Genomic DNA, 26,963 nt, shown 5'->3' with positions numbered 1-26,963 from the left:
CACATTTTGTTTATCCATTCATCAGTTGATGTGCATTTGGGTTGCTTCACTTGGGAGCTATTTTGAATATGCTACTTTGAACATTTGTGTATTAATTTTTTTTTTTTTTTTTGCGTTACGTGGGCCCCTCCCATTGTGGAGCACAGGCTCCGGACGCGGAGGTTCAGCGGCCATGGCTCATGGGCCCAGCCGCTCCACGGCATGTGGGATCTTCCCGGACCGGGGCACAGACCCGTGTCCCCTGCATCGGCAGGCGGACTCTCAACCGCTGCGCCACCAGGGAAGCCCTGTATATGAGTTTTTGAGTGGACATATGTTTTCCATTTCTCTCAGATGTATACCTAGGAGTAGAATGGTTCGGTAATATTATAACTCCATGTATAACTTCTTGAGGAACTGCCAGATTGTTTTTCCAAAGCAGCTACATCACTGTGTATTCCTGCCAGCATGTTATACGAGGGTTACAGTTTCCCCACATCCTCACCAGCGTTTGTTACTCTTTTTTATTTTGTCCATCCTAGTGGGTTTTAAGTGGTCTCTCACTGTGGTTTTTTTTTTTTTTTTTTTGCGGTACGCGGGCCTCTCACTGTTGTGGCCTCTCCCATTGCGGAGCACAGGCTCCGGACGCGCAGGCTCAGCGGCCATGGCTCACGGGCCTAGCCGCTCCACGGCATGTGGGATCCTCCCGGACCAGGGCACGAACCCGCATCCCCTGCATCGGCAGGCGGACTCTCAACCACTGCGCCACCAGGGAAGCCCTCGCTGTGATTTTGATGTTGATTTACCGAATGACTGTTGATGTTGAGTATCTTTTCATGTGCCTATTGGCCATTTATATATCTTCTTTGGAGTTGCTGCGTTAAGTATGTGTGTGTGTGCATGCACATGTGCAAACGTGCACACAGACATGTTATTGCTAAGGTTGTGGCCCATGAGTACACATGTTCAAATGATGAGGATGCGTGAGAGTTTTCCTTCACTCTCAGTACCTGGAAAAGCTGTACCATTACCGTGTCACAATATGTTGTTGATGTTTTTAATACCATGACTGTTGTGCTGTCCCTGTTTCCTTGTTGGCTTTCAGTGTTAGGAAGTACTGTGTGAATTGAGGTTCATACCTGCAGTTCTGAGTGATCTTAAGTATATACTACTATAGCTATTTATTTAAACTCTTATTTGCTAGTTCAAAAAATTATTATGAAAGCGGTACATGGTAGTGTTAAAAAAATTCAAACAAAATAGGAAGCAAAAAATTAAAATTCTCAGTTTTTGTATTTGACACTCTGTTCCACAGTCAGCTTCTCCAAGGTGAATTAAAGGGGTTTCAAGTTTCAGAGGTATCCTCCCAGAAATTAATGTGTGTATATGCATATCCATATATGTATAACTTCCATAAAAGAGATTGATCTGCCTGTGCTTTCCCATACTATGCTATGCTATTTCCTTTCAGTAATATTTGTGGATGTATTTTCATGAACCTACATATAGTTCTGCATCATTGTTTTCTGCTTAGTACTCTGTTCTTTGTGTTTACTTTGATTAAGTAGCTTTGTAGTGATTAGACATTTATGTGTTCTCACCTTTCATTATTGTAAATAATGCCACTGGGAACTCCTTATATATTCAGTTATGGTTTTGTCCTAAGCATAAATTTGTAGGTGAGATTAGCTAGTTTGAAGCATAGTGCATTTTCATTTTAAAACATGTCACCAGTTGCCCTCCAAAAAGACTATACTGATTTACACACTTACCAGAAGTACATCAGTGTGGCTCCACGCAGCACCACAGTCTTTACACGATATTACCAATAATCTCTTGTTTTTATTTTACTCATTTGATTATTAGTAAGACTGGCCATTTGTATTTAGTATTTTTGAAAAATTGTGTCCATATTATTTTTGATCATTGGGTTTTTAAAACTTGCTTTTATTCTTTTGGGGTTATGTGATCTTGTATTTGGCTTTTTAAAAGAGGTTTTAGTTCTTTGATTATAATTTCTTCATGTCTTGATTGTACTTTACTCTTCTTTGTACTTTTATGCTAATTAAAATAATTTTACCTATTTTCCTTTTATTGATCCTGTGAGCAGCCTACTAGGCTTTATTTACTATACCACCCAAATTCACTGTGACCTTTAAACTGAATATCTCTCATCAGGCTACCAAAATTCTTCCCTAGGACAATGGTAATTTTTCCTTTTTTCGTAACACACTAATAAGATGGTGGTGGTCTTTCCAAGACTGTTAAGTCTGAGGCACAAAAGGAAGAGTGTTTTCAAGAAGGAAGGATTTAATAATAGCAATATTCAGTTAAGTCATAGTTTGAAGATGAAGGCTGAGAAAAGGTCAGTGAGCTACTTGTGGGGACGGTCCCCATTGGTTGGGGCCAGTGATGGATCATGCAGATGTCAAGGTGAGGATGCACTGGAGAGAGCATAACAGATACTTTGGTGAAATTTAGCAATGAAGTGAAGAGAAGACTGTAGCTTGTAGGGGGTGAGGTCAGATATGCACAGGAGAAAGTTGATTTTAAGACAGGACACCTGAGCCTCTTTCTAGGCAGAAGAGAAGAAATCTGAGGAAAGGTTGGAGAGCCAACAAGGAAGGAATTAGATGAGTAATTTTTGGAGGTAGTGGGTTAATCTTGGAAAGATTGAGGGCACATGTTTCTTGTAGAACAGTGGGGAGGAGGTTTTGTATAACTGTTACGGTGAGTAGAATAAAGACTGCTCTGGTTATTGTTGTGTGATGAATTACTCCAAAACTTAGCACATTGAGCCAACTTTTAATGTTGCTTATGGTTTTATGGATCAGGAATTTAAAAAGGGCAAAGCTGAGGGGGTTCGCCTCTGCTTTATGATATCTGGGGTGTCTGTTGAGGGTGTCTGTTGAGACATCTCAAAGGGTGGAGACACAGGAATCATCTGAAAGCGCATTATTCACATGTCTGGCCCCCCAGGCTACAAGTATTGGAAGACTGGGACTGCAGACAGGTGTGCCTGTCTGCATGCTTTCTGTGTGGCTTGGCTTCCTTACAGCACTGCGACTTCCGGGGCGGTGGCGGGCGTGGCCAGTCGTTACCTGGAACCCGGAGTTCCAAAAGCGAGCGTGCACCTTACAGAGCGGAAGCTGTGTTGCTTTACGACTTAGCCTCGAAAAAATCACACAGCCACTTCCACTACCTTACGTTGGTTAGATGCACATCAGAAGCTCATCCAGATCTACAAGGAGGAGAATTAGAGTCCATTTCTTGTAGTAGAACTTCAGGGTTCTAGAAGAGCAGGTGGTTTGGGAGATGCTGTTGTGGCCTTTGGAGAATATAGTCTGCCAGAAGAATGCCGCGAGAAGTTAATAAAAGGATGTTGTGAACTTTGAAGTATGTATAGTTATATTGTGGTATAATCATTTAACCATTTTTCCTAAGACATAAATTTATCTAATCTTCTTTTTGTCTGGCACAGACTATAAGACCTAAGCCTGGAGTCCACTGACTGTTATCTAACTTGCTATGTTGGGTGCGTACCATAGGGGTATGCTCAAGTTGGTACATGAGTTAGGCTTTCTGATGATGACTGAACTAGAAAACGTTAATTACTCTTGGATTGTAAAACTAGGTGGGGCTTTAGAATGAGGCTCAAAAGTCAGTTCTGTTTTCCATATATGTGTCAAAGAGCTTTTTACTTACTGCATTTGTAGTCATTCATCTCCAAAACCTATGTCCTTTTCCCATTTTTTGCATTCCTTTAGAAATAATGAGAATTTGGGTTATTCACAATGAATTATTTTTTACAAGAGGTGTAATGTACACCTGGGAACATGCCTGTAGCTGTGTGGTTGAGTCAGATGTTGCTATGTGCTGTGATGCACCCTTGCACATTCATGAGCAATGGAAGTGTGAAATAACAGTAGGTCTTGACTTACTGAAGGAACTTAGTCTTTCAGTTATATTTTGATGTCTGAGTGTGTATAATTATGGCCTTTGGTTTTAAATGGCCAGGGAATTGTTGTCAGAGTTCTTTTATTTTAAAAGTTTTTTTGGTTACTAAAAGAATTTTTTTTTTTTTTTTTTTAGCTGTGAAAGAAATTCAGTATTTCTCAGGTATCTTCTGATTTCTGAACTCTACTTGCACCTAACAAGACTTTCTCATTCCAAGATCGGTTGTTTCCCCAGTTCATAATTCAATATATTGTATTTTTGCTTATCCAGAACATAATTAAGAACTAAGAAACAAGCCCCAAATCTTCGAGTATCCAAGTTCATGTACTAGCCCCCTTTTAAGATCTCAAATAATATTTGTTTACTCTTCCTCTGCCTACAAAGCAAGTAAGGAGAAGGCTAAGAGCAAGAAAGAAGACATTAAAGCTATGAAAATCATTGTAAAATCCCAGTAAACATCCCAGCAGCCTTATCCTGCTTGATGCAGTGGTAAACTTTTTTAGGCAAACAGACCACATGTCTTATCGGGGAAAAATCAGATTGTTAGCAAGCTTTTGTACAGCAGTACTTTGGGCAAGAAGACAATAGAGCAATACATTTGATATACTCAAGGAAAGAAAGAGCCAAAGATTTTGTACCTGTCAAACTGACCTTCATTTATAAAGGTCCCATATAAAATGTTACACACAGTATATATGTTAGCCCTGGGAGAATATTTTTCTCACGAGCCCTCTGAGGAATCTATTTAAAAAAAAAAAAAAAAAGTCTTTAAACAGCCAAAATCAGTGGAGAGGTATAGACATAAAGACAGAGTTCATAAAAAGACAAGATTACCCTTGAAAAATTAAGCCTGTATCAGTCCTCTGGAATACTTACCTTACAGCCTGCTGTTAAAGAAGTGCATTAACCAGACACCCAGTTGGACTTTAAATTATCTGTATTTAGTTTCCATAGACTGTATTTTTTAATTTAAAGGTAAATTTTATAATACCTTTAATGGAGCAGTGGTTAAGAGTTTTCTCTCAAGGACATACTGAAGAGACAAATGGCAGTGACTGGCACTGTGTACTTAAGACGATAGAAAGTGTTGTCAGTGGATACAAAGTGTGTCCGTTAACTATCTTTCATTTGTAGAATATTTATATGCTCAAAATACTTTCAGTGAAACTGAACACTTAGTTATATGTGTATGTTTGATGAAGAAAGTTTGTGACCCAAAGTACAGCGTCAACTACATCTGTAGATTTGGCCTCTTGAAAACAGCCACTAGCCATTTATGATTTGATGGTAACTCCTTGTGTATTTTAAGGACTCCTGCCAACCCCCAAAGTTCATTTAACACTGTGCTCTAAAGCCTTTTTCACTGGATTAAGGAACGATTCAGGAATCTTCTAGACTGTAGAATGTAGAGATTAGGCTTTTAGATTCTGGCTTGCCCTCCAGAATGCGAGTTGCATTTCCACTGTGGGCTCTGTCATCCTTGAAGGTCTTTTCTGTCAGTATCAATGTTTTTTTTTGTTTTTGTTTTTTGGTTTTTTTGCGATACGCGGGCCTCTCACTGTTGTGGCCTCTCCCGTTGCGGAGCACAGGCTCCGGACGCCCAGGCTCAGCGGCCATGGCTCACGGGCCCAGCCGCTCCGTGGCATATGGGATCCTCCCAGACCGGGGCACGAACCCGTGTCCCCTGCATCAGCAGGCGGACTCTCAACCACTGCGCCACCAGGGAAGCCCAGTATCAATGTATTTTAGAAAAATTTTGCTTATAGCTCTAAAATTGCAGTACTGAAATGAGAGGAAATCTAGATTACTGATCATAAAGGCAGAAGAAATCTTTTTTTTTTTTTTTTTTTCTTTTTGCGGTATGCGGGCCTCTCACTGTCGTGGCCTCTCCCGTTGCGGAGCACAGGCTCCGGATGCGCAGGCCCAGCGGCCATGGTTCACGGGCCCAGCCGCTCCGCGGCATATGGGATCCTCCCAGATCGGGGCACGAACCCGTATCCCCTGCATCGGCAGGCGGACTCTCAACCACTGCGCCACCAGGGAGGCCCGAAATCTTTAATTTTATTTGATACTGTCTAGAATCAGATTCCAACTTTGTAAACGTATGGAGCTGTTAGTGTACTTTAACCTCTTAAGTGTTTGTGGACCCCATGATTGCTGAGTTCAGCATCTTACAGATATTTTCACAGCTCGATATCCTTCTTACCAGTTTGCCTTAAGTACTACACATTTTGCAGTGTAATAAAAATATAATTTTTCAACTGTATAATTCTCTTGGCAGTGTCTTTATGTGATATGATATTATGTTTAGATTATTAGTTCCCTTTTCCCCATCTGGTCATAAGAGAAAGGGAAATCTACTAAGGATATACTGTCTTGTTAAATTTCTTTTCACAAGTAAGGATGAAAGTCTAAACTTGTACATCTTGCACAACTCTTAAGGCTCTTCACAAAGGCCATCGACGTCTGTGTTCAAAACATGTGCAGAAATATGGTTGATCTGGATCTGGTTCTCTCAAGCTGTGAGCTGGGGCTGCTGTCAGCTGAAGGTTTGACCAGCCTGAAGGATCTGCTTCATTTCCCTGCTTTTGCTCACTCAGGAGGTTGTTGGGAGGCCCCAGTTCCTTGCCACATGGGCCTCTTCACAGGGCTTCTCAGAGCAAAGTAGCCAGCTTGGCAGAAGGAGGGGTAGAGAGAGCACCCAGCAGATAAGCCACAGTCTGTGTAAGATTGTGGTAAGCCACAGCCTTATGTCTTGTGAGGTGACCTTATACTTGCATGCTGAAAGTCTTAATTCTCTTATAAGAATATTTCAATGTTTGAATAGATCATAAAAAGATGAATTAATTGTGGTGGTCATTTTGTAGTAAATGGAAATATCGAATCATTATGTTGTGTACCTGGAACTAACATAACATAGTGTTGTAGGTTAGTTATATGTCAATAAAAAAAGAAAAGAAAAAAGATGAGTTAATTAATTTGTTTCTTTTACTTCCTTTCTTTTTTTGACGTTTGACAGCTATAGATTATCATCATATCTGGAGTATCAAACACCTTTTGCTGATTGGGCTGTGATAATGATTTAGATTACACGTTGGGCCACTTAGTTGTACCATCTTAAATAGCTGTAGGTAATACCCATAACCCTGGCCTGCTGACCCACTATGTGTCATTAGTCACAGTGGATTTGGGTAGTGGCCGAACAGAGTAAACACTTACGTGGCACTTAATATGTGCCCAGATATTCTGAGGGAGTGAGATGTAGGGGCAGGTACCCAGAGAAGTAAAGTAGTTTGCTCAGTGTCACTAGTAACATAAGTAGTAAGTGCCACTGCTGTGGTTCAAGTCAGCATCCCTGAATTTAAGCACAAATCTGTACAAGCAATTGGCAGGAAGCAAGGGCTTGAAATTATTAGTTGGCCTTTGTATTAACATTTCAAATGTTCAAGGTGTCTCAGTCTATTTACTCCAGTCTCTGTAGCCCAACTGCAAAACTTGTTTCTCCATCCATCGTATTTATCTTACATTCAAGTAATTTTTGTTGTTACCTCTTTAAGGTCATAGATAAATAGGGATCCTCTGTCTTTGGAGCATCTGTCTTTTGCTCTGATTTTGCCTCCACAGCTCTCTCCCATTCATTAGTGTTATAGGAAATACTTGATGTAATAACCGAGATTAATTTACATTCAAGAGTTTTTAAATTAAGTTTTTCTGATTGACTCTCCCCCAGTTTGAAGGGAGTTTAACAGTTGTGTTATAGGCTTCATTATTGCTTAGTTTTTTGGTAGATACTAGGGCTGTTTTTTATACCTTATTCCTGCTGCTTTTGTGGGGTGTGTGTGTGTGTGTGTGTGCTGTACCACCACATGTCATGCAGGGCCGCGTGGTCTTAGCTCCCCGACCAGGGATCGAACCCACGTCCCCTACAGTGGAAGCCCGGAGTCTTAACCACTGGCCCGCCAGGGAAGCGCCCCTGGCTTTTTATATTTAGCATTATTATTAATGTTTCTAATGAGGTGCCCATGATCTAAATTTTACTTTAAATTACTAATCAGGAGAATAGTGTTTTCTTAATGTCAACTGTTTTAGTTGATGTCCTCTACCAACATATTTTTCACAACTGTTAAGTGTGATGTGGCTGTCAAACATTAGCAAGTTTATGCGTGATAAAATTTTAAAGCAGTGATTTATTTTCATATGTTTTGTAACCTAAATTATGGTTACTAAAGAAAGGTTGTAAAATTTTGTTCATGAAGGTCAGTTACAATAGATTTTTAGGTATCGCTGACAGACAAACCATTTCCAACTGCTTATCTTGTACTGGGAAAATAGATACTACTTAATGGCGGTTTTAATTTTATTTCAGAGTTTTTCTCTATTCATTCACAATGCCATACAGTTAATCCATACTTTAATCCTAGTCATAAAGAAAAGGCGCACACGTTTTAGCGGCGGGGTGAATACTTAGTCGTGGTAGAGTAGGAAGAGCGCGGTGCTGAGAATCCAGCAGAGCCCGGTTCTAATCCCGGCGCTAAGGCTTCCGTCCTGGGGGACGCTGGCCGCCCGGTGAGCAGCCTCACCCCGCCTCCGACCCGCGTTCGATAGAAGCCATAGCACAGCGTCCCCGTGTTGCTGCCTTAACTGACACCCTGAATGCCACGAGCCTAGAGCGGGCCCTGAGCAGGCTTCTCATTTCAGCTTCCCCTTCAACCTCCTTTTCAGAGTTTGTTTCGGAGCGCTTGGGGTCCCGCCCACATGCGTTTTCCAGTCGGGCTGCAGGGCCTCTCTCTCCTGCCCCCTAGCGGTTGGAGCTGGTCTCCGCCTGCTCTGTGATTGCCTGGTCGTCCAGACAGCTGCTCTCACCACCACACCTTTGGAAGGAGTAAGAAAGAGGCAGGTTAAAAATAACGTTCTTCTTTATTGTGGAAATTCTCAAACGTAAAGTAGTTTTGAAGGGATAATATAGGGAATTCCTGCATTTCATCTATTTTAGCATTGTTGAGGAATGACTTACATTTTCTCTCTTGCTTTATTATATACATGTGTGATGTATATGCATTTTTCTTTTGCTGCATTACCTAAAAAGAAGTTAAAACATCATGACATTTTACTTCCCAAATTCTCAGCAAACATCTAAGAAAAAGTGCATTCTCCTATTGTGTAACCATGATATCACTGTGTTACACTGAAGAAAATGCATTATTCTGTAACGTCATCTAAAATTCCTTTCTTATTTAAATTTACCTAATTGTCTTAAGAAATGACTTTAACACGTTTTTTTCCTTTTTAAATTTAGAACAGTTAGCATTTACCCATTACGTTGCTTATTATGCTTCATTAATCCTTTTACTTTTTTTTTTTTAATTTATTTTTATGGGGGGGCCTCACTACATGGCTTGCAGGATCTTAGTTCCCCGACCAGGGGTTGAACCCAGACCACAGCTGGGAAAAACGCCAAGTCCTAACCATTGGACCACTGGGGAAGTCCCATTCCCATCTTTGGTTAGATTTATTCCTGTGTGTGTGTGTGTGTGTGTGTGTGTGCGCGCGCACACACATATTTCATTTTTTTTAACTTAATATAATCAATCAATTAATTGATTATTTTGGCTGCACCAAGTCTTAATTGTGGCACACAGGATCTTTAGTTGTGGCATTCAATTTCTTAGTTGCAGCATGTGGGATCTAGTTCCCTGACCAAGGATCGAACCCAGGCCTCCTGCATTGGGAGCAGGTGGAGTCTTAGCCACTGGACCACCAGGGAAGTCCCCTAAGTGTGTGTGTGTGTACACAGACATTTTATATATATTATATATGTATGTTTTATATACATTATATATATATGTGTGTTTTTTTTTTTTTGGCTGTGCTGGGTCTTCGTTGCTGTGTGCAGGCTTTCTCTAGTTGCGGCGAGCAGGGGCTACTCTTTGTTGCGGTGCATGGGCTTCTCATTGCCGTGGTTTCTGTTGTGGAGCACGGGCTCTAGGTGCGCAGGCTTCAGTAATTGTGGCACGCGGGCTCAGTAGTTGTGGCTCGCGGGCTCAGTAGTTGTGGCCCACGGGCTTAGTTGCTCCACGGCATGTGGGATCTTTCCGGACCAGGGCTCGAACCGTGTCCCCTGCATTGGCAGGCAGATTCTTAACCACTGCGCCACCAGGGAAATCCCTAAGCCTGTTTTTAAGATTTCAGTTTCACATTGTTTATTGCTGGTATGTAGAAATACAAATGATTATTATATCTTGAGTTTATATCCTGCTACTCTTCTTCACTCATTAGTTTCAGTAGCTTTTTTGCAGCTTCCTTAAGCTTTTTCATGTAGACGATCAGGTTGTCTATGAATAGAGGTATGTTACTGCATGCAAGTTCATGTCCCCGACACACAATGAGGCCAGTCAAGAAGAAACGTCGAGTTTGAGAAACCTTTCAAGTAGAGAAAGGCTTATTGCAGGGCTGAGCAAGGAGAACGGGTGGCTCAAGCTCAAAAAACCCCCAAACTCTCTGAGAAATTTCAGCAATGCATTTTTAAAGGAAAGGTAAGGAAGGGGTGTCCCAGGGTATGTGATCAGCTCGTGCCCAGTTCTCTGATGGGTTGATGATGATCACTCCTTAGGCAGCAGAAAGTCTGGGGGCTACGTGCTCATGATCATCAGGTGGTTAATTTCTAACATTTGTTGGTGGTTTTAGCATCTGAAAAACTCAGGAAATATACATGAGCTACTATTATCTGGTACTTCAGAGAGGAGCTGCTGCAGAGGCTATGGGGGAGGGGCCGGTCCTGGGAAGGCCCCATAGGCTTCTGCTCGGCTATGGATAGTTCTTCTTACTTTCCAGTCTGGATACCTTTTTATTTATTTATTTTGTCTGATTGTGCTGACTAGAGCTTCCAGGCCAGTGTTGAATAGAAGTAGGGAGAGCAGGCATACTTACCTTGTTCCTGATTTTAGGTGGGGAAAGCATTCAGTCTTTCACCATTAAGACTGATGTTACCTGTAGATTTTTTATAGATGTTCTTCTAGTCCTGCTTTGTTGAGAATTTTCATTGGGAATGCATGTTGGATATCGTGAAATGTTTTTTGTATGTTTGTTGATCTGCTGTATAGTTTTGCTTTTTTTGAGTGTTAATTATGGTGAATTACATCTGTTGATTTTTAAATATTAAACAGGTTTTCATTCTTGGAATAGACCCCACTTGGTCATGATGTATTATCCTTTTTATATGTTGTTTAATTTGAAACATCACCATCAGAGGGCTAAGAAACTTGGGTCAGTGAAAGAAAATGTTACTTAATATTTTTTGCTAGAAAATAGAGACTTTGCTGAAAATTCTTCCAGACTGTTGTCTGTGAGAGAGTTCTGAACTTTCGATTTACTGTTCAAATTGAACCTGTTTTTTGCTCAGCAAGCAAAAGGGAGTCATCTTTATCTTGGCCAACAATTCCCCCATAACAGCTAAGAAGGATAGTTTCAGAATTGTCTTCTTTGAAGCCTTATAAATGGTATAGGTAGAGCTTTTTTTGGGTGTGCTTGGGAGATAGGAGTCAGAGTGAACTTAAAAATTGCTTAACAATCCATGCTTGCTCTCATGTATTTGTAATCCAATCTAACATTTACTTTTTAAGAATAAAAGAAAAACTTTGGGGACTTCCCTAGCAGTCCAGTGGTTAGGACTCTGCACTTTCACTGCTGAGGGTGTGGGTTCAATCCCTGGTCGGGGAGCTAAGATCTTGTAAGAGTTGTGGCACAGCCAAATTAAAAAAAGGAAAAGAAGAAAACTTTTAAGTGATAAATGCATGCTTTTTATATTAAATAGTATAAGTAGTGAGGTACAGTTGTATCAACCAAACCCCTAGGTCAAGGTAGTCCTCAGCTGCTGGACCCTTCCTGCTTCTCTGCTTGATGCCATCAGCAGGGTCCTTCTGTGGCACTGCTGTTGTCCTGTGCTTCTGTACTGACTGATGGTGAAGAAGCAGGAGGAGGGGGCCTTGTCTAGTCTTTGGCTGGTCTTAGGATTCCTTTTGTGTGGACAGTGTTGTGGGCCAGTGTTGTGGGTATCCTCTACTAATAGCCATCGTGGCATGTGTTGTTTGCTAATTTGAGGGAATTGGAGAAGACTATCCGTTTTCTCTTAATTCCCCGGATGTTGAAGCGGTTGGTGTGGTCTTCTGTGGGGAGATGTGCTCCGCCCGCTGGCAGCCTGAGTGTTAGTTACCGTTCTTTGAGAAGAGATTGAAAAATGTTCGGAAAGACTGTCATTTCCTGTAGAAATCTGGGAGTTAGGATGTGACAGTAATATGGACTGCAGATTTGAAATTGTGTACGTCAGATTTTCAAAATAAAAATTAGGATATGTTTGGGACTTCCCTGGCAGTCCAGTGGTTAAGACTCCACACGTCCAATGCAGGGGGTGTGGGTTCAATCCCTGGTCTGGGAAATAAGATCCCACATGCTGCGTGGCAAGGCTAAAACAAAACAAAACAAAACAAAACCATCTTAGGATATGTTTAGTGCTTTCAGTTGTTTTTATATTTGTGTTTAAGTTTTACTTTTATGCACCTCTTGTTAGTTGGCCTATTTTCTGGCACAATATTCTCAGTGTGAGGGCTCTTGAAATAACTGGACTAAGTAATTTCTTTTGTTCAACTTTCAGTCCCGTTGAGAAAAGGAACGGCTGTTCTTATGCGGTGATTACACTGGAACTAGTGCTTGTCTATCTTAGCTCACATGTACACACTCTGGCTGTTCAAGAATTCAAATCTGAAACCTATAATAGCGGTACAGGGTTTTTCTCTTTTTGCATAATTAAATTAGTTGTAAATTTAGAAACCTTCATGTTAGCAATAATATGCAATTAAGTGGTAAGTAGCTTTCAATTAAACTATCAAGTGTTCCTGTTTAGTAAGACCAGGAAATGGTCTTCTGGGTATTAAAAATGGAGTGCATTTCTTACTGGTGAACAGAGTGTGGTGGGCTTTGGAGTCAGACCCAGTTTCCAGCCCTGAACTGACTGCTTACTATCTCTGAGACTTTTGCCCACTTCAGCAGTGTAGAAATAATAACACATGTTGTAAGAAACAGTAGACGTGAGTGTTTCCTAAATACTTTGTGCTGTGAAATGTGGCTAGTTCCTTGAAGAAATGGTTTTGTGAGCAGACCTGTCTGGAATTTGTAGCGTCTTGTTCTCTTGGATGTTCCCACTGTGTGTTAAGACACTGGGCTCTGAGAACCACTTTGGTCAAGAAATCTGATTGCTTTGTTCAGCTAAGCATTTCCCAGGCAGAACTTCTCCCTTCTTCCTTCCCCGCCCCTGCTCCCTCCCCTTGTGGGGAGTCTGCAACATGTTTCAGTTTACTTTTGTTTCATGGATCCTGGTTTTGAAAATAAACTGCCTAGCACAGTATCCTGAATTTTACTTGAATAATGGTCGATTTCTTTTCGTCCTTTTCATTGTTAATTTGAATGACTTAAACACTGTGTTGTGAACTCAGAGCCCACTTTAATTTTGGTTTAGCCTTGTATGTAAGTAATAAGCCATTTTCTCTTCCAGTTTTATTGAGATGGAATTGACTTAAGCACTGTGTGAGTTTAAGCAGTACAGCCTAAACGACTTGACATCTGTATATTGAGAAATGATTACCACAATAAGTTTAGTTAACACCCATTCATTCATTTAATAATTTGCTATATTTTGTTCCTAATTTACTATTTCAGTTCATGTCTTTTTTTTTTTTCAGTTCATGTCTTTTGCCCAAATTGTTGTTATAGACTTTGATATTAAAATCCAGGAAAAGCAAGTGTGGTATGAGAGTAAGAATTGTAGAAAGTTAGTATCTGCTCAAATTCCTGCTTTACTAATTCAGCACAGTTTAAATATTCGTCAGCATTCATAACACTTCTTGAACTGCTACTCCTGGCCCTCTGTTAGATATAGTGGAGGATGTGATTTAGATGCTTCCTGCTTTGAGCCTCTCAACACTAGGCATGAAACATCCATGTCTTTCTTGAGTGATTTGTAAGAATTCTGCAGAGGTAAAAAGTGAGAACATTTTTGCAATAGATAGAGCAGTAGATGTTAAAGAATGAAATGTAGAAAAGTATTTTTATTTTTTTAAGGAAATAATTGGAAGAGATAGAGAAAACGAATAAAGTAAAATAGAGATAAAAAGAATAAAAGAGTAATTTAATATCCAGAGATGTTTGCTGCTAACATCTTATCTTCCCAGACTTTTTCTTGTGTGTTTCACAAAAAATGGTATCATATTACGCATGCTACTTTGTGCGCTGCTTATTTTATTTACGATGTCAAGTGAAGGTCTTTTAGATGCCTGTGAAGCGTCCTTACCTCCCCAAGAGTCACCCTTAACACTGGGTGCTCTCTCTTGCTCTCCATCCTGTTTCCTGGCAGGAGCTTTAGGCTGTGGAAGAGTGGTGAGAGCAGCAAGTTCTTTTGGTGGGTAGAGTGTCGTATATTATGTAATTCCTTGTTGGCTGTGCATAAACTCTGGTGTATGCAGAACTATGCCGAGTCCGCATCCTTGGTTTCGGTGAGATGTGTTATGCTGACCCCGAAAGATTTGCGTTTAACTTGTTGCTTAGAAGAAAAAAGATTGTTTAGAAATGTCAAGAGCTAGAATATACATATTATGTACAGCTAGACTTACAGATAAAACCTCCAGTTATTGTTACAGCGTGCTGGGTGGTTCATTGCTTTTCTAAGTTAAATTAAAAAAAAAAAAAGCCTAAAAGAAAGACATAGGGGGCATTTTTCTCTTGATGAAAGGTAGTCTTGAAAAAATGTTGTATTATTAAACATGTTTTTAAATCTGATTTTATTATTTAGAGTTTTATTTAATGGTATCAGGAACTGACAAGGAAGAACGAGTTTCCATGACTAGTTTTCTGAAATTTAATTTTCTTTCTTTCTTTCTTTTAAATAATAAAAGGTGGCTATCATCCAGTGAAAATTGGAGACCTCTTCAATGGCCGGTATCATGTTATTAGGAAGCTAGGATGGGGACACTTCTCTACTGTCTGGCTGTGCTGGGATATGCAGTAAGTGTTCCTTGTCATTCGTGCTTTTGATTCCTGGTCTGGTTCAACATCGTTATTTTACAACAAGCTAAGGCTGAGGAGCACACCTGCTTTTGTTGTGGCATGTAAAGCGCACGGCACAGGACTGCCCCACCCCAGACTTTCCCCTCTCACTTTGAAGTTCATTTGCCTGTCATCTTTAAATATTAATTTTCTTCTGCCTTTATATCTGAGGCTTATTCATTGTAATTGCACAAACTCGGGTCATATTGTTTTTCTAGTAATTCATCCATACCAGAAAAAATGCAAATATAAAATAATAATGTTTAGGCCTTTCCAGTCCGTGGTTTTCAATTTTTTTTGAAAGCCATGACCCCTAATATGAACCTGCATCCTTAGAGTACACGTACACATGTGTAGTGTGTGTGTGAATTGAAACAAAAGTGTTATAATACTTGATCTTAACCATATGTGATGAACTCTGACATCTCTCTAGTCTACTTGATTTTTATGAGGACAAAACAGAAACACAAAGCAAAGAAGAGATTGACACATGAACCCACTGCTGTACTGTAACCCCACAATTTGAAAAGTACTATTTTAAAGGAAAGCTTATTGAAAGTTGCTATTTATTGGAGTTTATTACAGTTCATTATGATGTCTAGTTTATTAGTCTAGTTTATTAGAGTTATTATAAATGATCACTTCTGTTAAAATTTTTTTAATGCGTTTTTTTTAAGGGGAAAAAGATTTGTTGCAATGAAAGTTGTAAAAAGTGCCCAGCATTATACAGAGACAGCCTTGGATGAAATAAAATTGCTCAAATGTGTAAGTACTACAAAAATACGAATGATATCAGAAAGGTTAATGATGAAATTTCACAGAGGGATTTTTCTGGGTTTTACTAAATTAGTTGAATTTATTATTTGTAAGTTCAAATACTGAATCTTTTATTTTTTTACAACATTTATTAAACAGTTTTGGTTGGTACAATGGAAATGACTTTCAGTCTTAAACACTTCTGTTCTTGAATTCATTTTTCTCTCTATAGGTTCGAGAAAGTGATCCCACTGACCCAAATAAAGACATGGTGGTACAGCTAATCGATGACTTCAAAATTTCAGGCATGAATGGAATACGTATCCTTTCTGACGGTTCTGTTGCTTCCTAATGGCTGAGTTATACTCTAGTTTTTCTTTTTACTTTTAAAAAATGGAAATATTTTAATCCCTATACACTTCTGTTTGCTGTTTCACTCTCCACATGCAGCCTCCAGCGTCTTCATGTTATATGATTCTTGAAAGATGAAAGTTTCTTAGTTATAAGGTGAATTGTTCCTTTTGCTTTTTGAATAGGGAGGCCTTAGTTCTGATTCTGGAAAAGAAGTGTGTCTTACAAGTGGAGCAAGGGCATCTCATGACCTCCCTTTCTCTTTTGAGGCTGTCAGTTTTAATTGGGCTGCTGTTGTATTGTTTGCATGCTTAGTAGTTTTGGGGGAGGGAGGGCCCAGGAGGAAGTGAATGGGGGTTGTGCGGAAGGAGCTCTTGTCTTATCTTTACCCTCCTTCTGCCCAGGGCATTGGTAAAGGGCAGCCCCAGGGGTCGCAGTGACAGCAGAATAACCTGTAGCTCAGAGCTTTTGGCGCAAGTGGAGAGAAGAGATAATGCCTTTAGTTTCCAGAATGCTGTTTCCATATTTTAATATTGGATCCTCTGAGATAGCCCTGTATGGGCCTGATCTAAGCAATACCTTCATTCCCCAAGGTTCAGGAGGACCGAACCGTGTATTCATTATCTTGTGACTGGTGAGTGCTGGGTGTGTGTCAAGAGCCAGGCCCTTCTCCTCCTTCCTGATCTTTTATTCTTTCCTTTATCATGTTTGGAACAGATGCAACATTTTGATATTTGACCTGTTCAAGCTCCAGAACCTGAGGACAAAGCCTTCTCCCAGCTTACACCCCAGAATGATAGCCTGTTTCTGCATCTGCTAAGTCTTAATCCCATAGGGAAGCACTTTCTTCACACCCTGTGTATTTGAGGAGGTTTTTATATTTCTTCTAGAGATCAGATTTGAGGATACTAGCAAGTTCCGGTGACTGCTGATGTGACCTCACCCTTTGCCTCAAGATCCTTTCTGCTAGCTGCAAAGTGCATTTTCCCCTCTTGATAGATAGAAAGATAGAGCTGGTCCTTCTCTGCCCCTGGTCTCCAAGTGAGCCTGTTTGTTTATGTGCAGGCAGGGCAGCCCTTCCTCTTGCATCAGATCTGGGAGGCAGTCCTTAAGACAGCTGATAGAGAGAGGGTTTCTTTGGAGAAAACACCTGATTTGTAGGTAAATGGAGGGTTTTTTTTGATATATATTGAATACATTCCAGTGGCTATTTCTACTGTTAAGTAGTCCAGATTTGTCAATGCTTTGAGAACACTCAGGTCATAATTTAGAAGCCTTGGGCTTCATCTCTATGCCTGCTACTAACTTTAGACCTTAGTTGCCATTTTTTTACTGAGCTTGGGAAATAGTAAGGAACTTCTAGCTTTAGATCATCTATGCGTAAGTCTGTCGCACATATGCTGTCCAGTGTCATAGAAATATTTTTCTTATTTTTATTAAAGATATTTAAAGCAATAGTTACTATGATGATGTGGTAGATCCAGATATTTTAAAAAAATATTAACTCATCTGACCTTCTTATAGGCCTGTATATAGGTCTCCAGGGCTGAACAAAATATTCTCAAAGGGTTTCAGAGCCACTCAAAATCTTTCTGTATGAATGACATGAATATATTTATATGAGGGACTTTGGTGGCTCACAGTTCTGGAGGGTCAGTGATTGACTAGAATTTCTATTAAAAAAAAAAAAAAACGAAACCCAGATTCCTGAGATTTCATTCTTATAGGTTGGTCTTAATGGCCATGCCATGTCTTAAATTGTGATCATACATTCTTAAAAACTTAAAAACTTAAAATTGATCCAGTGACCCAGTGAAAGATATTAGTGAAGGAAAAGATCACATGTCTTCCCTGTGTTTGGTAAATTTCTGTTTTATAAAGTGTTTTATGTGATGTATAGGATAGAAATTTAGGTAGGCAGGCAGGACACTTAAGGCGGGAGAGTTCTCTATTCTTTTCCTCATCAGTTTCTGTGAGGTTTCCGTCCTGCTCATTTTCGTTAAGGCTGATTGTCAGGAGAAGTGTGCTTGAGAGCGCGGGTAAGTGGGGTTGCGTCATGACTCTGCCACCTTTGGGTGGTGTCAGGCAGGAGGGTTCTTTAAACTCCCCGAGGTTTACTCTCCTCATTCCTTATGTTGTTATGAGTACACATTAAATCGTATATGGCACATGGTAGGTACTTAGTATGTGTTAGATCTTTCTGTTTAGGTGAGGAACAGCAAATGACCACTTTTGGTATTATTGATAGTATTGAAGTTGCATTTTATAAAGAAATAATTGTTTTGCCAAGTGCCACAATGATGCTGCTTTTAGTAATTCCGTCACTGCAGGAAATGTATCCAGAAATGATCCTTAACCCTGTCCCAGATGTCTGCATGGTCTTTGAAGTGCTTGGCCACCATCTCCTCAAGTGGATCATAAAATCCAACTACCAAGGCCTCCCAGTACGTTGTGTGAAGAGCATTATTCGACAGGTGAGGCTTATGACGGCAGCCCCCAGCTCCCAGTACCTAACTGGCTAGCCTTTCAACACGAATTCCTGTTTTAAAAAAACAAAAAACAAAAAACATGCACAAACACATATATCTCTCTCCAGTTTTAGAAATAAATACATACATCACAGTGTATAACATTTTGAACTTATTAAATCAATTTTGTATTTAGTTAATGATAAGCCATTCTGTCTTGTAAAGGGAGTAATATGTAAACGTCAAGCGTATATATCTTTTGGCATATGGATCTTTTTTCAGGTAAGTGATACAGTAAAATGAGAAGTTGTTTTATCCGTTATCATTACTACAAAATGTCCCACTTAGTTCCTTAGAAAATAATACAGAAAATAAACATACAATGTATTGTGTTTATTTGCTATTTCTAAGTATTTGGATGAAGGATAAATGGAAGGTAATTTAAGGAATGTTTAAGTTATATATGGAGTATTGTATTTGTACTTCGTTCAATTGCCTTTACAATAGAAAACCTTCCGTTAGTGTGTGGTTCGGTGTGGATGCTGCAGCAGATATTTATAGAATGGAAGTATACACATATGGAAGATTTCCTTCTAATTAGAAATGTTTACCAGATTCAGTTTTCTGCATGGAACATATCAGTCTTTGACTCATTGCCCTTAGAGCCTAAATTAGGAAAGTTGCAGATACGCTTTATTCTGGATTACCTATTCTGATACAATGGATAAGTACCACGCATATTTCTGCAGAGTAAGTAATAATCGGAGGTTGCTTGGTTTGCTTGAGAAGAGGACTAGTTGGTTTGAGGCCCTTCCTTGTCCCCAGGCCCAGAGCTTGAGCTAGACCTGCCTGGGGGTTCTAGACCTGAAATACAAACCTTGATCCATAATTCTTTTTTTTTTTTTTTTTTTAATATTTGTGTACTTATTTGGCTGCATTGGGTCTTATCTGCGGCACACAGGATCTTTTGATGCGGCACGTAGGCTTCTCTAGTTGTGGCATGCGAACTCTTAGTTGTGGCATGCATGTGGGATCTAGTTCCCTGCCCAGGTATCGAACCCTGTCCCCCTGCATTGGGAGCCTGGAGTCTCATCCATTGTGCCACCAGGGAAGTCCCCTGAAAAAATTTAATTATCCAATTTAAAATTTCTGATTTATCTCTGATAAATCCTGGAAATATTAAAAGATTTACATATTTTAACAAAAAGCAAATAATTTCAGAAATAACAGTTCGAATGTATATCACACAGGTTCTCTCATTCCTTTGAACCCTATACTTTCAAAGATGTCTGCTGTTGCTCTAGGTGTCACCATAACTCAGGCTTGGCAGTGTTGGGAGAAGGCGAATTAGCAGATGAACCGTCGATATTTATTTTGTATTCCAGAATGGAAAAACAAACTCTTGCCTTACTTAGCAAGTAAAAGAGGCTTTAACTCTAAAGATGAAATTCTTGGAGTTTAATGGAACTTTAATGCATACTTAGTGAATGAACAAATGATTTAATAAATGTGTTATCTTCACTTTAATTGATGTACACTGTGCCTTAGAGAGTAAGAAGTCTTGTAGTGTTTTATTGGTTTCAAGATGGAATTTTGATTTTATGTGGTCTGCACTTAGTTCTTGTAGGTAGTGTTAATAGAAGCTTTGTTTTGCTCTGGTGTCAACTCATCTTTAATTTTAAGAAAAATATCATGAAATCTGGATTTTTTCCCCCTAAACTTGTAACTTTCAAAGTAGTCAATTGTTATATACCCCAGGTAATAATCTCTATATCTGAATTTCCCTTCATTCCCTTTGATCCATCCTATGGGTTCAGTACTTTTGACTTCTGGGTAGTACTGGGAAGATCCTTTATGAATAGACCTACTTGGCTCTGTTACTCCCCATAACACGACACGGTAGGCCAGCTTTCTAATGTTCTCTCACTGTGTGGCCTCCTTGCCCTTTGAAGTCCGCTGTAGCTGGCTGTGTTTCACTCACCCCTGTTGCTGTCTCCCACCACGCCCCCTGGTCACCTCGCCGTCCATCCCTCCTGGCCATGTATGTTTCTCCTGTTGTTCCTGAACTAAGGTTCAGGTCCTCATCACCTCCGGCCAGTACCCTTTCACAAGCTTCTCTCTGTCTACTCTCCCAGAGTCCAGCCCATCTTATTCTACTTCCACACGTCAGTTTATTCTCTTTTCTGTTGGCAGTTACTTTTCCTAAGTACAACTTTGTTTTAATAGTTCGTATCCCCATCTAGAAGCCTTTAGTGGCTTTCCATTGCCTGTTGTTGAAGACTAATATTGTTGGCTTTCATGAAGCAATGTATAGAGTGATAAAGAGCTTGGGTGTTGGTGTCAAATACAGTTCTTTGTGTCCATGGGTTCAGCTGACCATGGATCGAAAATCTTCAGGGAAAAAAATTCCAGAATGTTCCAAAAAGCAAAATTTGAATTCGCTGTGCAGGCAGCTATTACGTAGCATTTACATTTTATTTACAATTATTTACATAGTATTTACATTGTATAAAATATTGTAAGTAATCTAGAGATGATTTGAAGTATGTGGGAGGATTGTGTAGATAACATACAAATACTGCTGCCCTTTTATTATAAGGGACTTGAGCATCTGTGGATTTTGGTATCCACGAAGGGTGGGTAGGTGTCCTGGAACCAAACCCCTGCAGGTTCTGAGGGACAACTGTATACCCTACTCTAGCAAAAGGACTTTGGCCAAGTTACTTAATCTCTTTAAGCCATAATTTCATCATGAATAAATTGAGAATAATAATGGTACCTTCATTATTAGATTATTGTTAAGATGTAAAGGGATACTGCTATTAATAATTATAAATGTTTATTCAGTGCTTACTATGTGCCAAGCATAGTGCTAAGTATTTTGCAAATTTTGATGCATTGAATCCTCATAAGTCTATGAAATAGGTATTTTTACTGTCTTTATTTTATGGAAGTGGAACTGAGGTTAGGTAACTTGGCCCTAGTCAAGAAATAACAAGTGTATGTGGTGGAGCAGGAATTCAAGCCCAGGTAGTCTGGCTTCGGAGCACATGCATTTACCATTTTCCCAAGCAGCAAATAATATCTTTGGACTTGTACTCAGTTTATGTCCAATAAGAGTTAACTCATTGCTCTTCTTGTGAACCTAAGGTCTTCTACCATCTAGTGGAAGCCCGTATTTCCCCTTAGAAACCCCGATTCAGCTCTTACCTCCTGGCAGGTAGATTTTTCCCCATTAATTAATTAATCGTTTAAGTAGGTATGACTTGTTAAGTGTCCTTCAGGTACACAGTTTCCCTTCTGGAATCAACCAAGTTATGGTTTTCTTATGAATATTCAGAGATGTCCCAAGCATTTATAAACACATGCTGTTTTACCAGAATTTTTATGCATAAATTTTTACTAGTTTTCTGTAGGGTATTTAGAGAAAAGTACTCACTTTGCCGTTTTGTAAGCTCCACATCTTTGGTTTATTTCTTTTGTCCTAGGCTGTAGAAAATAGCATTCTTTCTATTCTACCCATGTTTATAAAGACTCAACCAAAATTCCACTTCTGTGATAAAGGCTTCCCATTCTACCCTAGTTAAGAGCAATATTTCTTCCCTCCTTGGGGAAGGATGGCTGCAGCCTACACTTGGTTCTTTCTTAATGATTGCAGGGTCTTAAAGTGTAGGCCAAAGTTTCTCAACCCTAGCACTGCTGACATTTTGGACTGGATAATCCTTTCTTGTAGGGACCTGCCCTGTGCGTTGTAGGTTGTTTAGATGCATCCCTGGCCTCTGCCCTCTAGATGTCCATCTCAGCCAGGACCACCTCAGCAGTGACACTTAAAGAAATATTTCTGAACTTTGTGAAATGTCTTCGAGGAGGCAAAATTTCCTTTTGCTGAGAACCACTGGAATAGAGGAAAGTGTAATGAGTACACTTAAGTCTTGTCAGTAGACTTAATTTCACATTCTCACTTGGCACTTACTACTTTGTGACCCTGATCAAATCACTTAACTTCTGTAAGCCTGTGTCCGCATTTGTCACATCAGGATGATAATGCATAATTTGTGGCTTTATTGTGCAGGTGAGTTTGGAGGGACTGCTGATAAAGCTTCCAGCTGGTGACCAGCACAGAGTAGCCGTTCTGTCTCCCCAGCTGTATATTCTGGGCACTGGGAGCCCCAGATCACGTGTTGTAGGTTTCACATCTCTTTGTAGCTTCCTTCACATCGTGGGAAGTCAAGAAATGTTTTTGAGAGGTTAGCTTTCCCTAAATGAAAGAAGAAATGTATGTTCCTCTTATTCTTACAAAGTGGCTGACCCTTCTGTGATCTGAAGGGTTTGTAGATAAAGGTTCCCACTTATTTTTGAAAAGTCGCAGCACAGTTGAATCACTTGCTTTTCCAGGGTTTCCTATACACTATTACCAATCTTTTCATCAGTTCTTAACTGTCCTTGTTTCGCCCTGGTGACCTTGTGCAGGGTCAGGAAGGGCCATCCTTCGGTTTCTGGTGATCGTGGTGAGGACGCCCCGTTGCCTCCCCCAGGCTGCTTCTCTGGCCTCAGGCGTGGGGTGTATTTGCCCCCCAGCTTTCATTTCTTTTTCTTTAAAAATCAGCTTTATTGAAGTCTATTTTATGTTTAGCTTTTATTTCTAAAGCCGAAAGAAGAAAAAGGGTGCTGTGTTGTCAGTGTTTGTTATTTGTGGTGCATTCAAGGTGTACCACAGGTGATGGGGTTTTAAAATGCTGTTGCTGTTCTTTATTATTTTTTGAAATTAATTAACTTATTTATTTTGGCTGCATTGGGTCTTCGTTGCTGCGCGCGGGCTTTTTCTAGTTGTGGCGAGCGGGGGCTACTCTTCGTTGCGGTGCACGGGCTTCTCGTTGCGGTGGCTTCTCTTGTTGTGGAGCACGGGCTCTAGGCATGCAGACTTCAGTAGTTGTGGCAGTGGGCTCAGTAGTTGTGGCAGTGGGCTCAGTAGTTGTGGCTCGTGGGCTCTAGAGCGCAGGCTCAGTAGTTGTGGCGCACAGGCTTAGTTGCTCCATGGCATGTGGGATCTTCCCGGACCAGGGCTCAAACCCGTGTCCCCTGCATTGGCAGGCAGATTCTTATCCACTGCGCCACCAGGGAAGTCCATGTTGCTCTTCTTCAAACGTGGCTTTTATTTTCTTCTGTACTCGAAAGGGTAGCCAAAATTTTACTTTTTAAAACCTTATGGTTTAATTCATTGCCCTTTCCAGAAACCTTGTGAAGAAGTGGCTGCTTGCCGTTAAATGAAGCTTGGTAAGGGCAAGGCTCTGATTTTGGTGACTTTGCTGTGATACGTAGGTACAGCGTGTAGCCCTGGATTTTTTAATTATCGTTACTCTTTCTGTTATCATGCTTGTCACTAACATTTATTATGCTCTTTCAGGCATTCACAGTTTTAAGTGCTTTCTTTGTATTATGCTGTCTATTCCTCACCACAGCTTTGTGAGGCCAGAGGTGTTCTTACCTTCACTCTGAGGAAGGTGTTAAAAGTTTTCCCCAGGGGCTTCCCTGGTGGCGCAGTGGTTGAGAGTCCGCCTGCCGATGCAGGGGACGCGGGTTCGTGCCCCGGTCTGGGAAGATCCCACATGCCGTGGAGCGGCTGGGCCCGTGAGCCATGGCTGCTGAGCCTGCACGTCCGGAGCCTGTACTCCGCAACGGGAGAGGCCACAACAGGGAGAGGCTCGCGTACCTCAAAAAAAAAAAAAAAAAAGTTTTCCCCAGGCCCACAGTTACTGTGGGGAATCAAGACTGGAACACAGGTGGTACAATCCAGAATCCATGCTCTTGACTGCTGAGTAGTGTGAAATGTCTGCATAGGAAGACTGGGGAGCATTTTAAATGATAGCATGTCTTGTGAAGAGGATGCATTCATGTCTCTGTTTGTGGAAATGGTTTACTTCTACGTTTGTCTACACTTAGTATTTATTTACCGTTTAAATGATCTCACTGGTCCTTTTGTCAATGAATGCATTATGATCAAGCCAGTATTGTTCAATTTTAGAATAGAAAATTAATTTTAAGTTGGTAAACATTTTTATGTTCTTGGATTTGATCAGTGTGGTAGTATATATGATTCTGTACTAACTTGGAATTCTCCTCCTCAAAATGTTGGGTATGCAGCTCAGAAAGTCGCTTCCTTCAAGGGAGTTGACCCCTTTCCCAGCTCGTTCCTCTGTGCTTCCTCAGTGCTGGGCGCAGTGTCTTATCTTTCATCCTGACGATGTTCACGAGTGAAGTACAGCTGCTGAATTTTCTCATTAGTTCTCACTAGTCAGAGTTAGAGAGAAGGAGGAGCAGGGGGCGATTTCGGGACAGAGCCGGTGAGGACGGTGTCCCCTGGCGCTGGTCCCCTGTGATCGAGGCAGGTGTTCGCCACGCTTCTCCATTCAGTCTGGCATGTGCTCGTCTGAGCAGCGTGTAGCAGTTACCTCCTGTCCGTCCTAGTGAGGACAGAGATCCGGTGGTGCCTTCGCTGTCCAGTCGCAAAGCTTCTGGCTTGAGGAGAGCCCTCTGCTGTCTTGCTCCACCCCTGTGAGCATCAGCGGCTCGGAGCAGTGCTGCCGGTCTGGTTCCCACCCCCACCCCGCGCGGCATCACAAGGCCTCGCCCCACATGTCTGCTCGCCCTGTGTCCTTTGTTAAGGTGCCCACGTTGTGACCAGAGTCAGGAGACAGTGTGGACAGTTGCTGTCCTTGTGTTCCTCTGTGCATTTTGGACTTCGGGAGGAAGCTCACTCTGGGTGGCCGGCAGGCCAGGGAGACCCCTTCACGCGAGCCCTCCACAGCGCTCCCAGCTCCCTCCCTCCTTTTATGTCTGCGACAGGACCCGTTTCTAGCGCGCCGAGGTGAAGAGCCAGCCGATGTTGTCAGCACCGTAACACACAGTCTCTGACACGGTTCATAGGTGCCTAGAAAGGAACGTTGGAGACTGTGCTGACCAAGCCCTTGTTTTCTGGCTGAATTTGAGGTCAGGGGAGGGGAGCCATAGCTGGTCAGTTCCTGAACCAGAGCCGGGTCTCCTGGCTCCCAGCCCGGACCCTGCCTGCAGGTCTACACTGCTGCTGACTCGCCTGCAGAAAACGGGCCCCGCCCCGGGGCGTGATCTCCGTCCCCTAAGTGGGATGCAGCCGCGTCCCTGGCCCCTCTGTGGCTACGCTGATCGCCCGACTCCTGGTCAAGCGGATGGCAGCCGAGGATCTCTGCAGCCTGTGCGGCCTCCTGCTGGTGAGGCTAAGTATGGTTTGTAGGCAAGAGAGACACATGCTGTGGTAAGACAGGTGAGGCAACTGAGGTCTATCCTGGGGCGTGAAGCTTGCTTGAGTCATTGATTATTGTTTTTCATTATCATAATTATTCAATGTAAATGGTTGTAAGATTGCCCATCATTATTGTTTGATTCTGGATGCTGGGGTGCTGAATTGCTTCAACTTCACTGGCTGAGAACAGAAATACTGTTTTTGAAAATAAAACCATTCTTCTTATAGCTAAAGATTTTTTAAAAAATATATTAGTCTAGAATTAAAAGGATCAGAGTTTTATCAGGTAGAGCCCATTCATATTATAGATGGGAGAAATGAGACCCAGAGAAATTTAATAAGTGACTTAGAAATTTAATAAGTTATGGTTATTAAGTCAGTATCAATGCAAGTCTTCTGACTTAGTTCATTACTACCATTTAGTTTGAATTTCCTGTGAGCTAGACCTTGTATCTGTGAGTTTTCCATACATTATTTCTAATTCTTACCATATTTCTGTCTAATGGATATGTTCCCCCTTTTATAGATATGAAAATGGAAGCTCAGGCAGCTTAAGTACCTTGCCTAGTGAATGAGTGAGTGAGCAGTAATACAGGAGTGCTCTGAGTCCCAAGGTCATGATTTAACAATGCTCCATGCTGTCTCTTAACTGTTTCCTTTAAGATTTGTGTTATCTTAATTAACTTAATTGATCCTGGTTGATAGTCTGTTCCTTATGTTCACTGTCAGACACAAGCTGTGCTTCTTGAGGAAGGTTAACCCAGTTGACTGCAACAGCCAGTATTAAAAATCTGGAACCTTAAATTCTTACTGAGAACACTTTGCTCCTCTCAAGTACCTCATTGTCATTGGAATTCATTTAACACCTTTGGATACTGGATCACATTAACTCTTACCTGAGTAGCTTCTCACACAGGAAAACAACCTAAGAACTATGGAAGAACTAAGGTGAAAAGTTAGGAGCAACTTGTGCATGGGTGGTGGTGAAAAGATATTTTTGGAAAGATGCTGACATTTTAACTTTGAGTTAATATTTGATGATTGAAATGAAGTTTCAGTTGGAATAATTTAAAACAGTTTAAATT

At 40.9% G+C, this 26,963-nt stretch overlaps 1 protein-coding gene across 6 annotated transcripts in view; it reads left to right on the top strand.

Annotated features, from left to right (window-relative positions):
• Positions 1-26,963, top strand: part of SRPK2 (SRSF protein kinase 2) — a 237,359-nt gene that overhangs the window by 177,019 nt on the left and 33,377 nt on the right. For all 6 annotated transcript variants that reach the window (XM_060107949.1, XM_060107948.1, XM_060107946.1 and 3 more), the window contains 4 exons: positions 14,877-14,985; positions 15,705-15,792; positions 16,016-16,103; positions 18,502-18,608. In XM_060107949.1, coding sequence (XP_059963932.1) covers positions 14,877-14,985; positions 15,705-15,792; positions 16,016-16,103; positions 18,502-18,608 — 392 coding nt within the window. The remainder of the gene's footprint in view (positions 1-14,876; positions 14,986-15,704; positions 15,793-16,015; positions 16,104-18,501; positions 18,609-26,963) is intronic.

This window comes from Mesoplodon densirostris, chromosome 9 (genome assembly GCF_025265405.1).
Source record: "Mesoplodon densirostris isolate mMesDen1 chromosome 9, mMesDen1 primary haplotype, whole genome shotgun sequence".
In the NCBI taxonomy this organism is placed as follows: Eukaryota; Metazoa; Chordata; class Mammalia; order Artiodactyla; family Ziphiidae; genus Mesoplodon; species Mesoplodon densirostris.
This window is presented reverse-complemented; position numbering and strand designations above follow the sequence as displayed.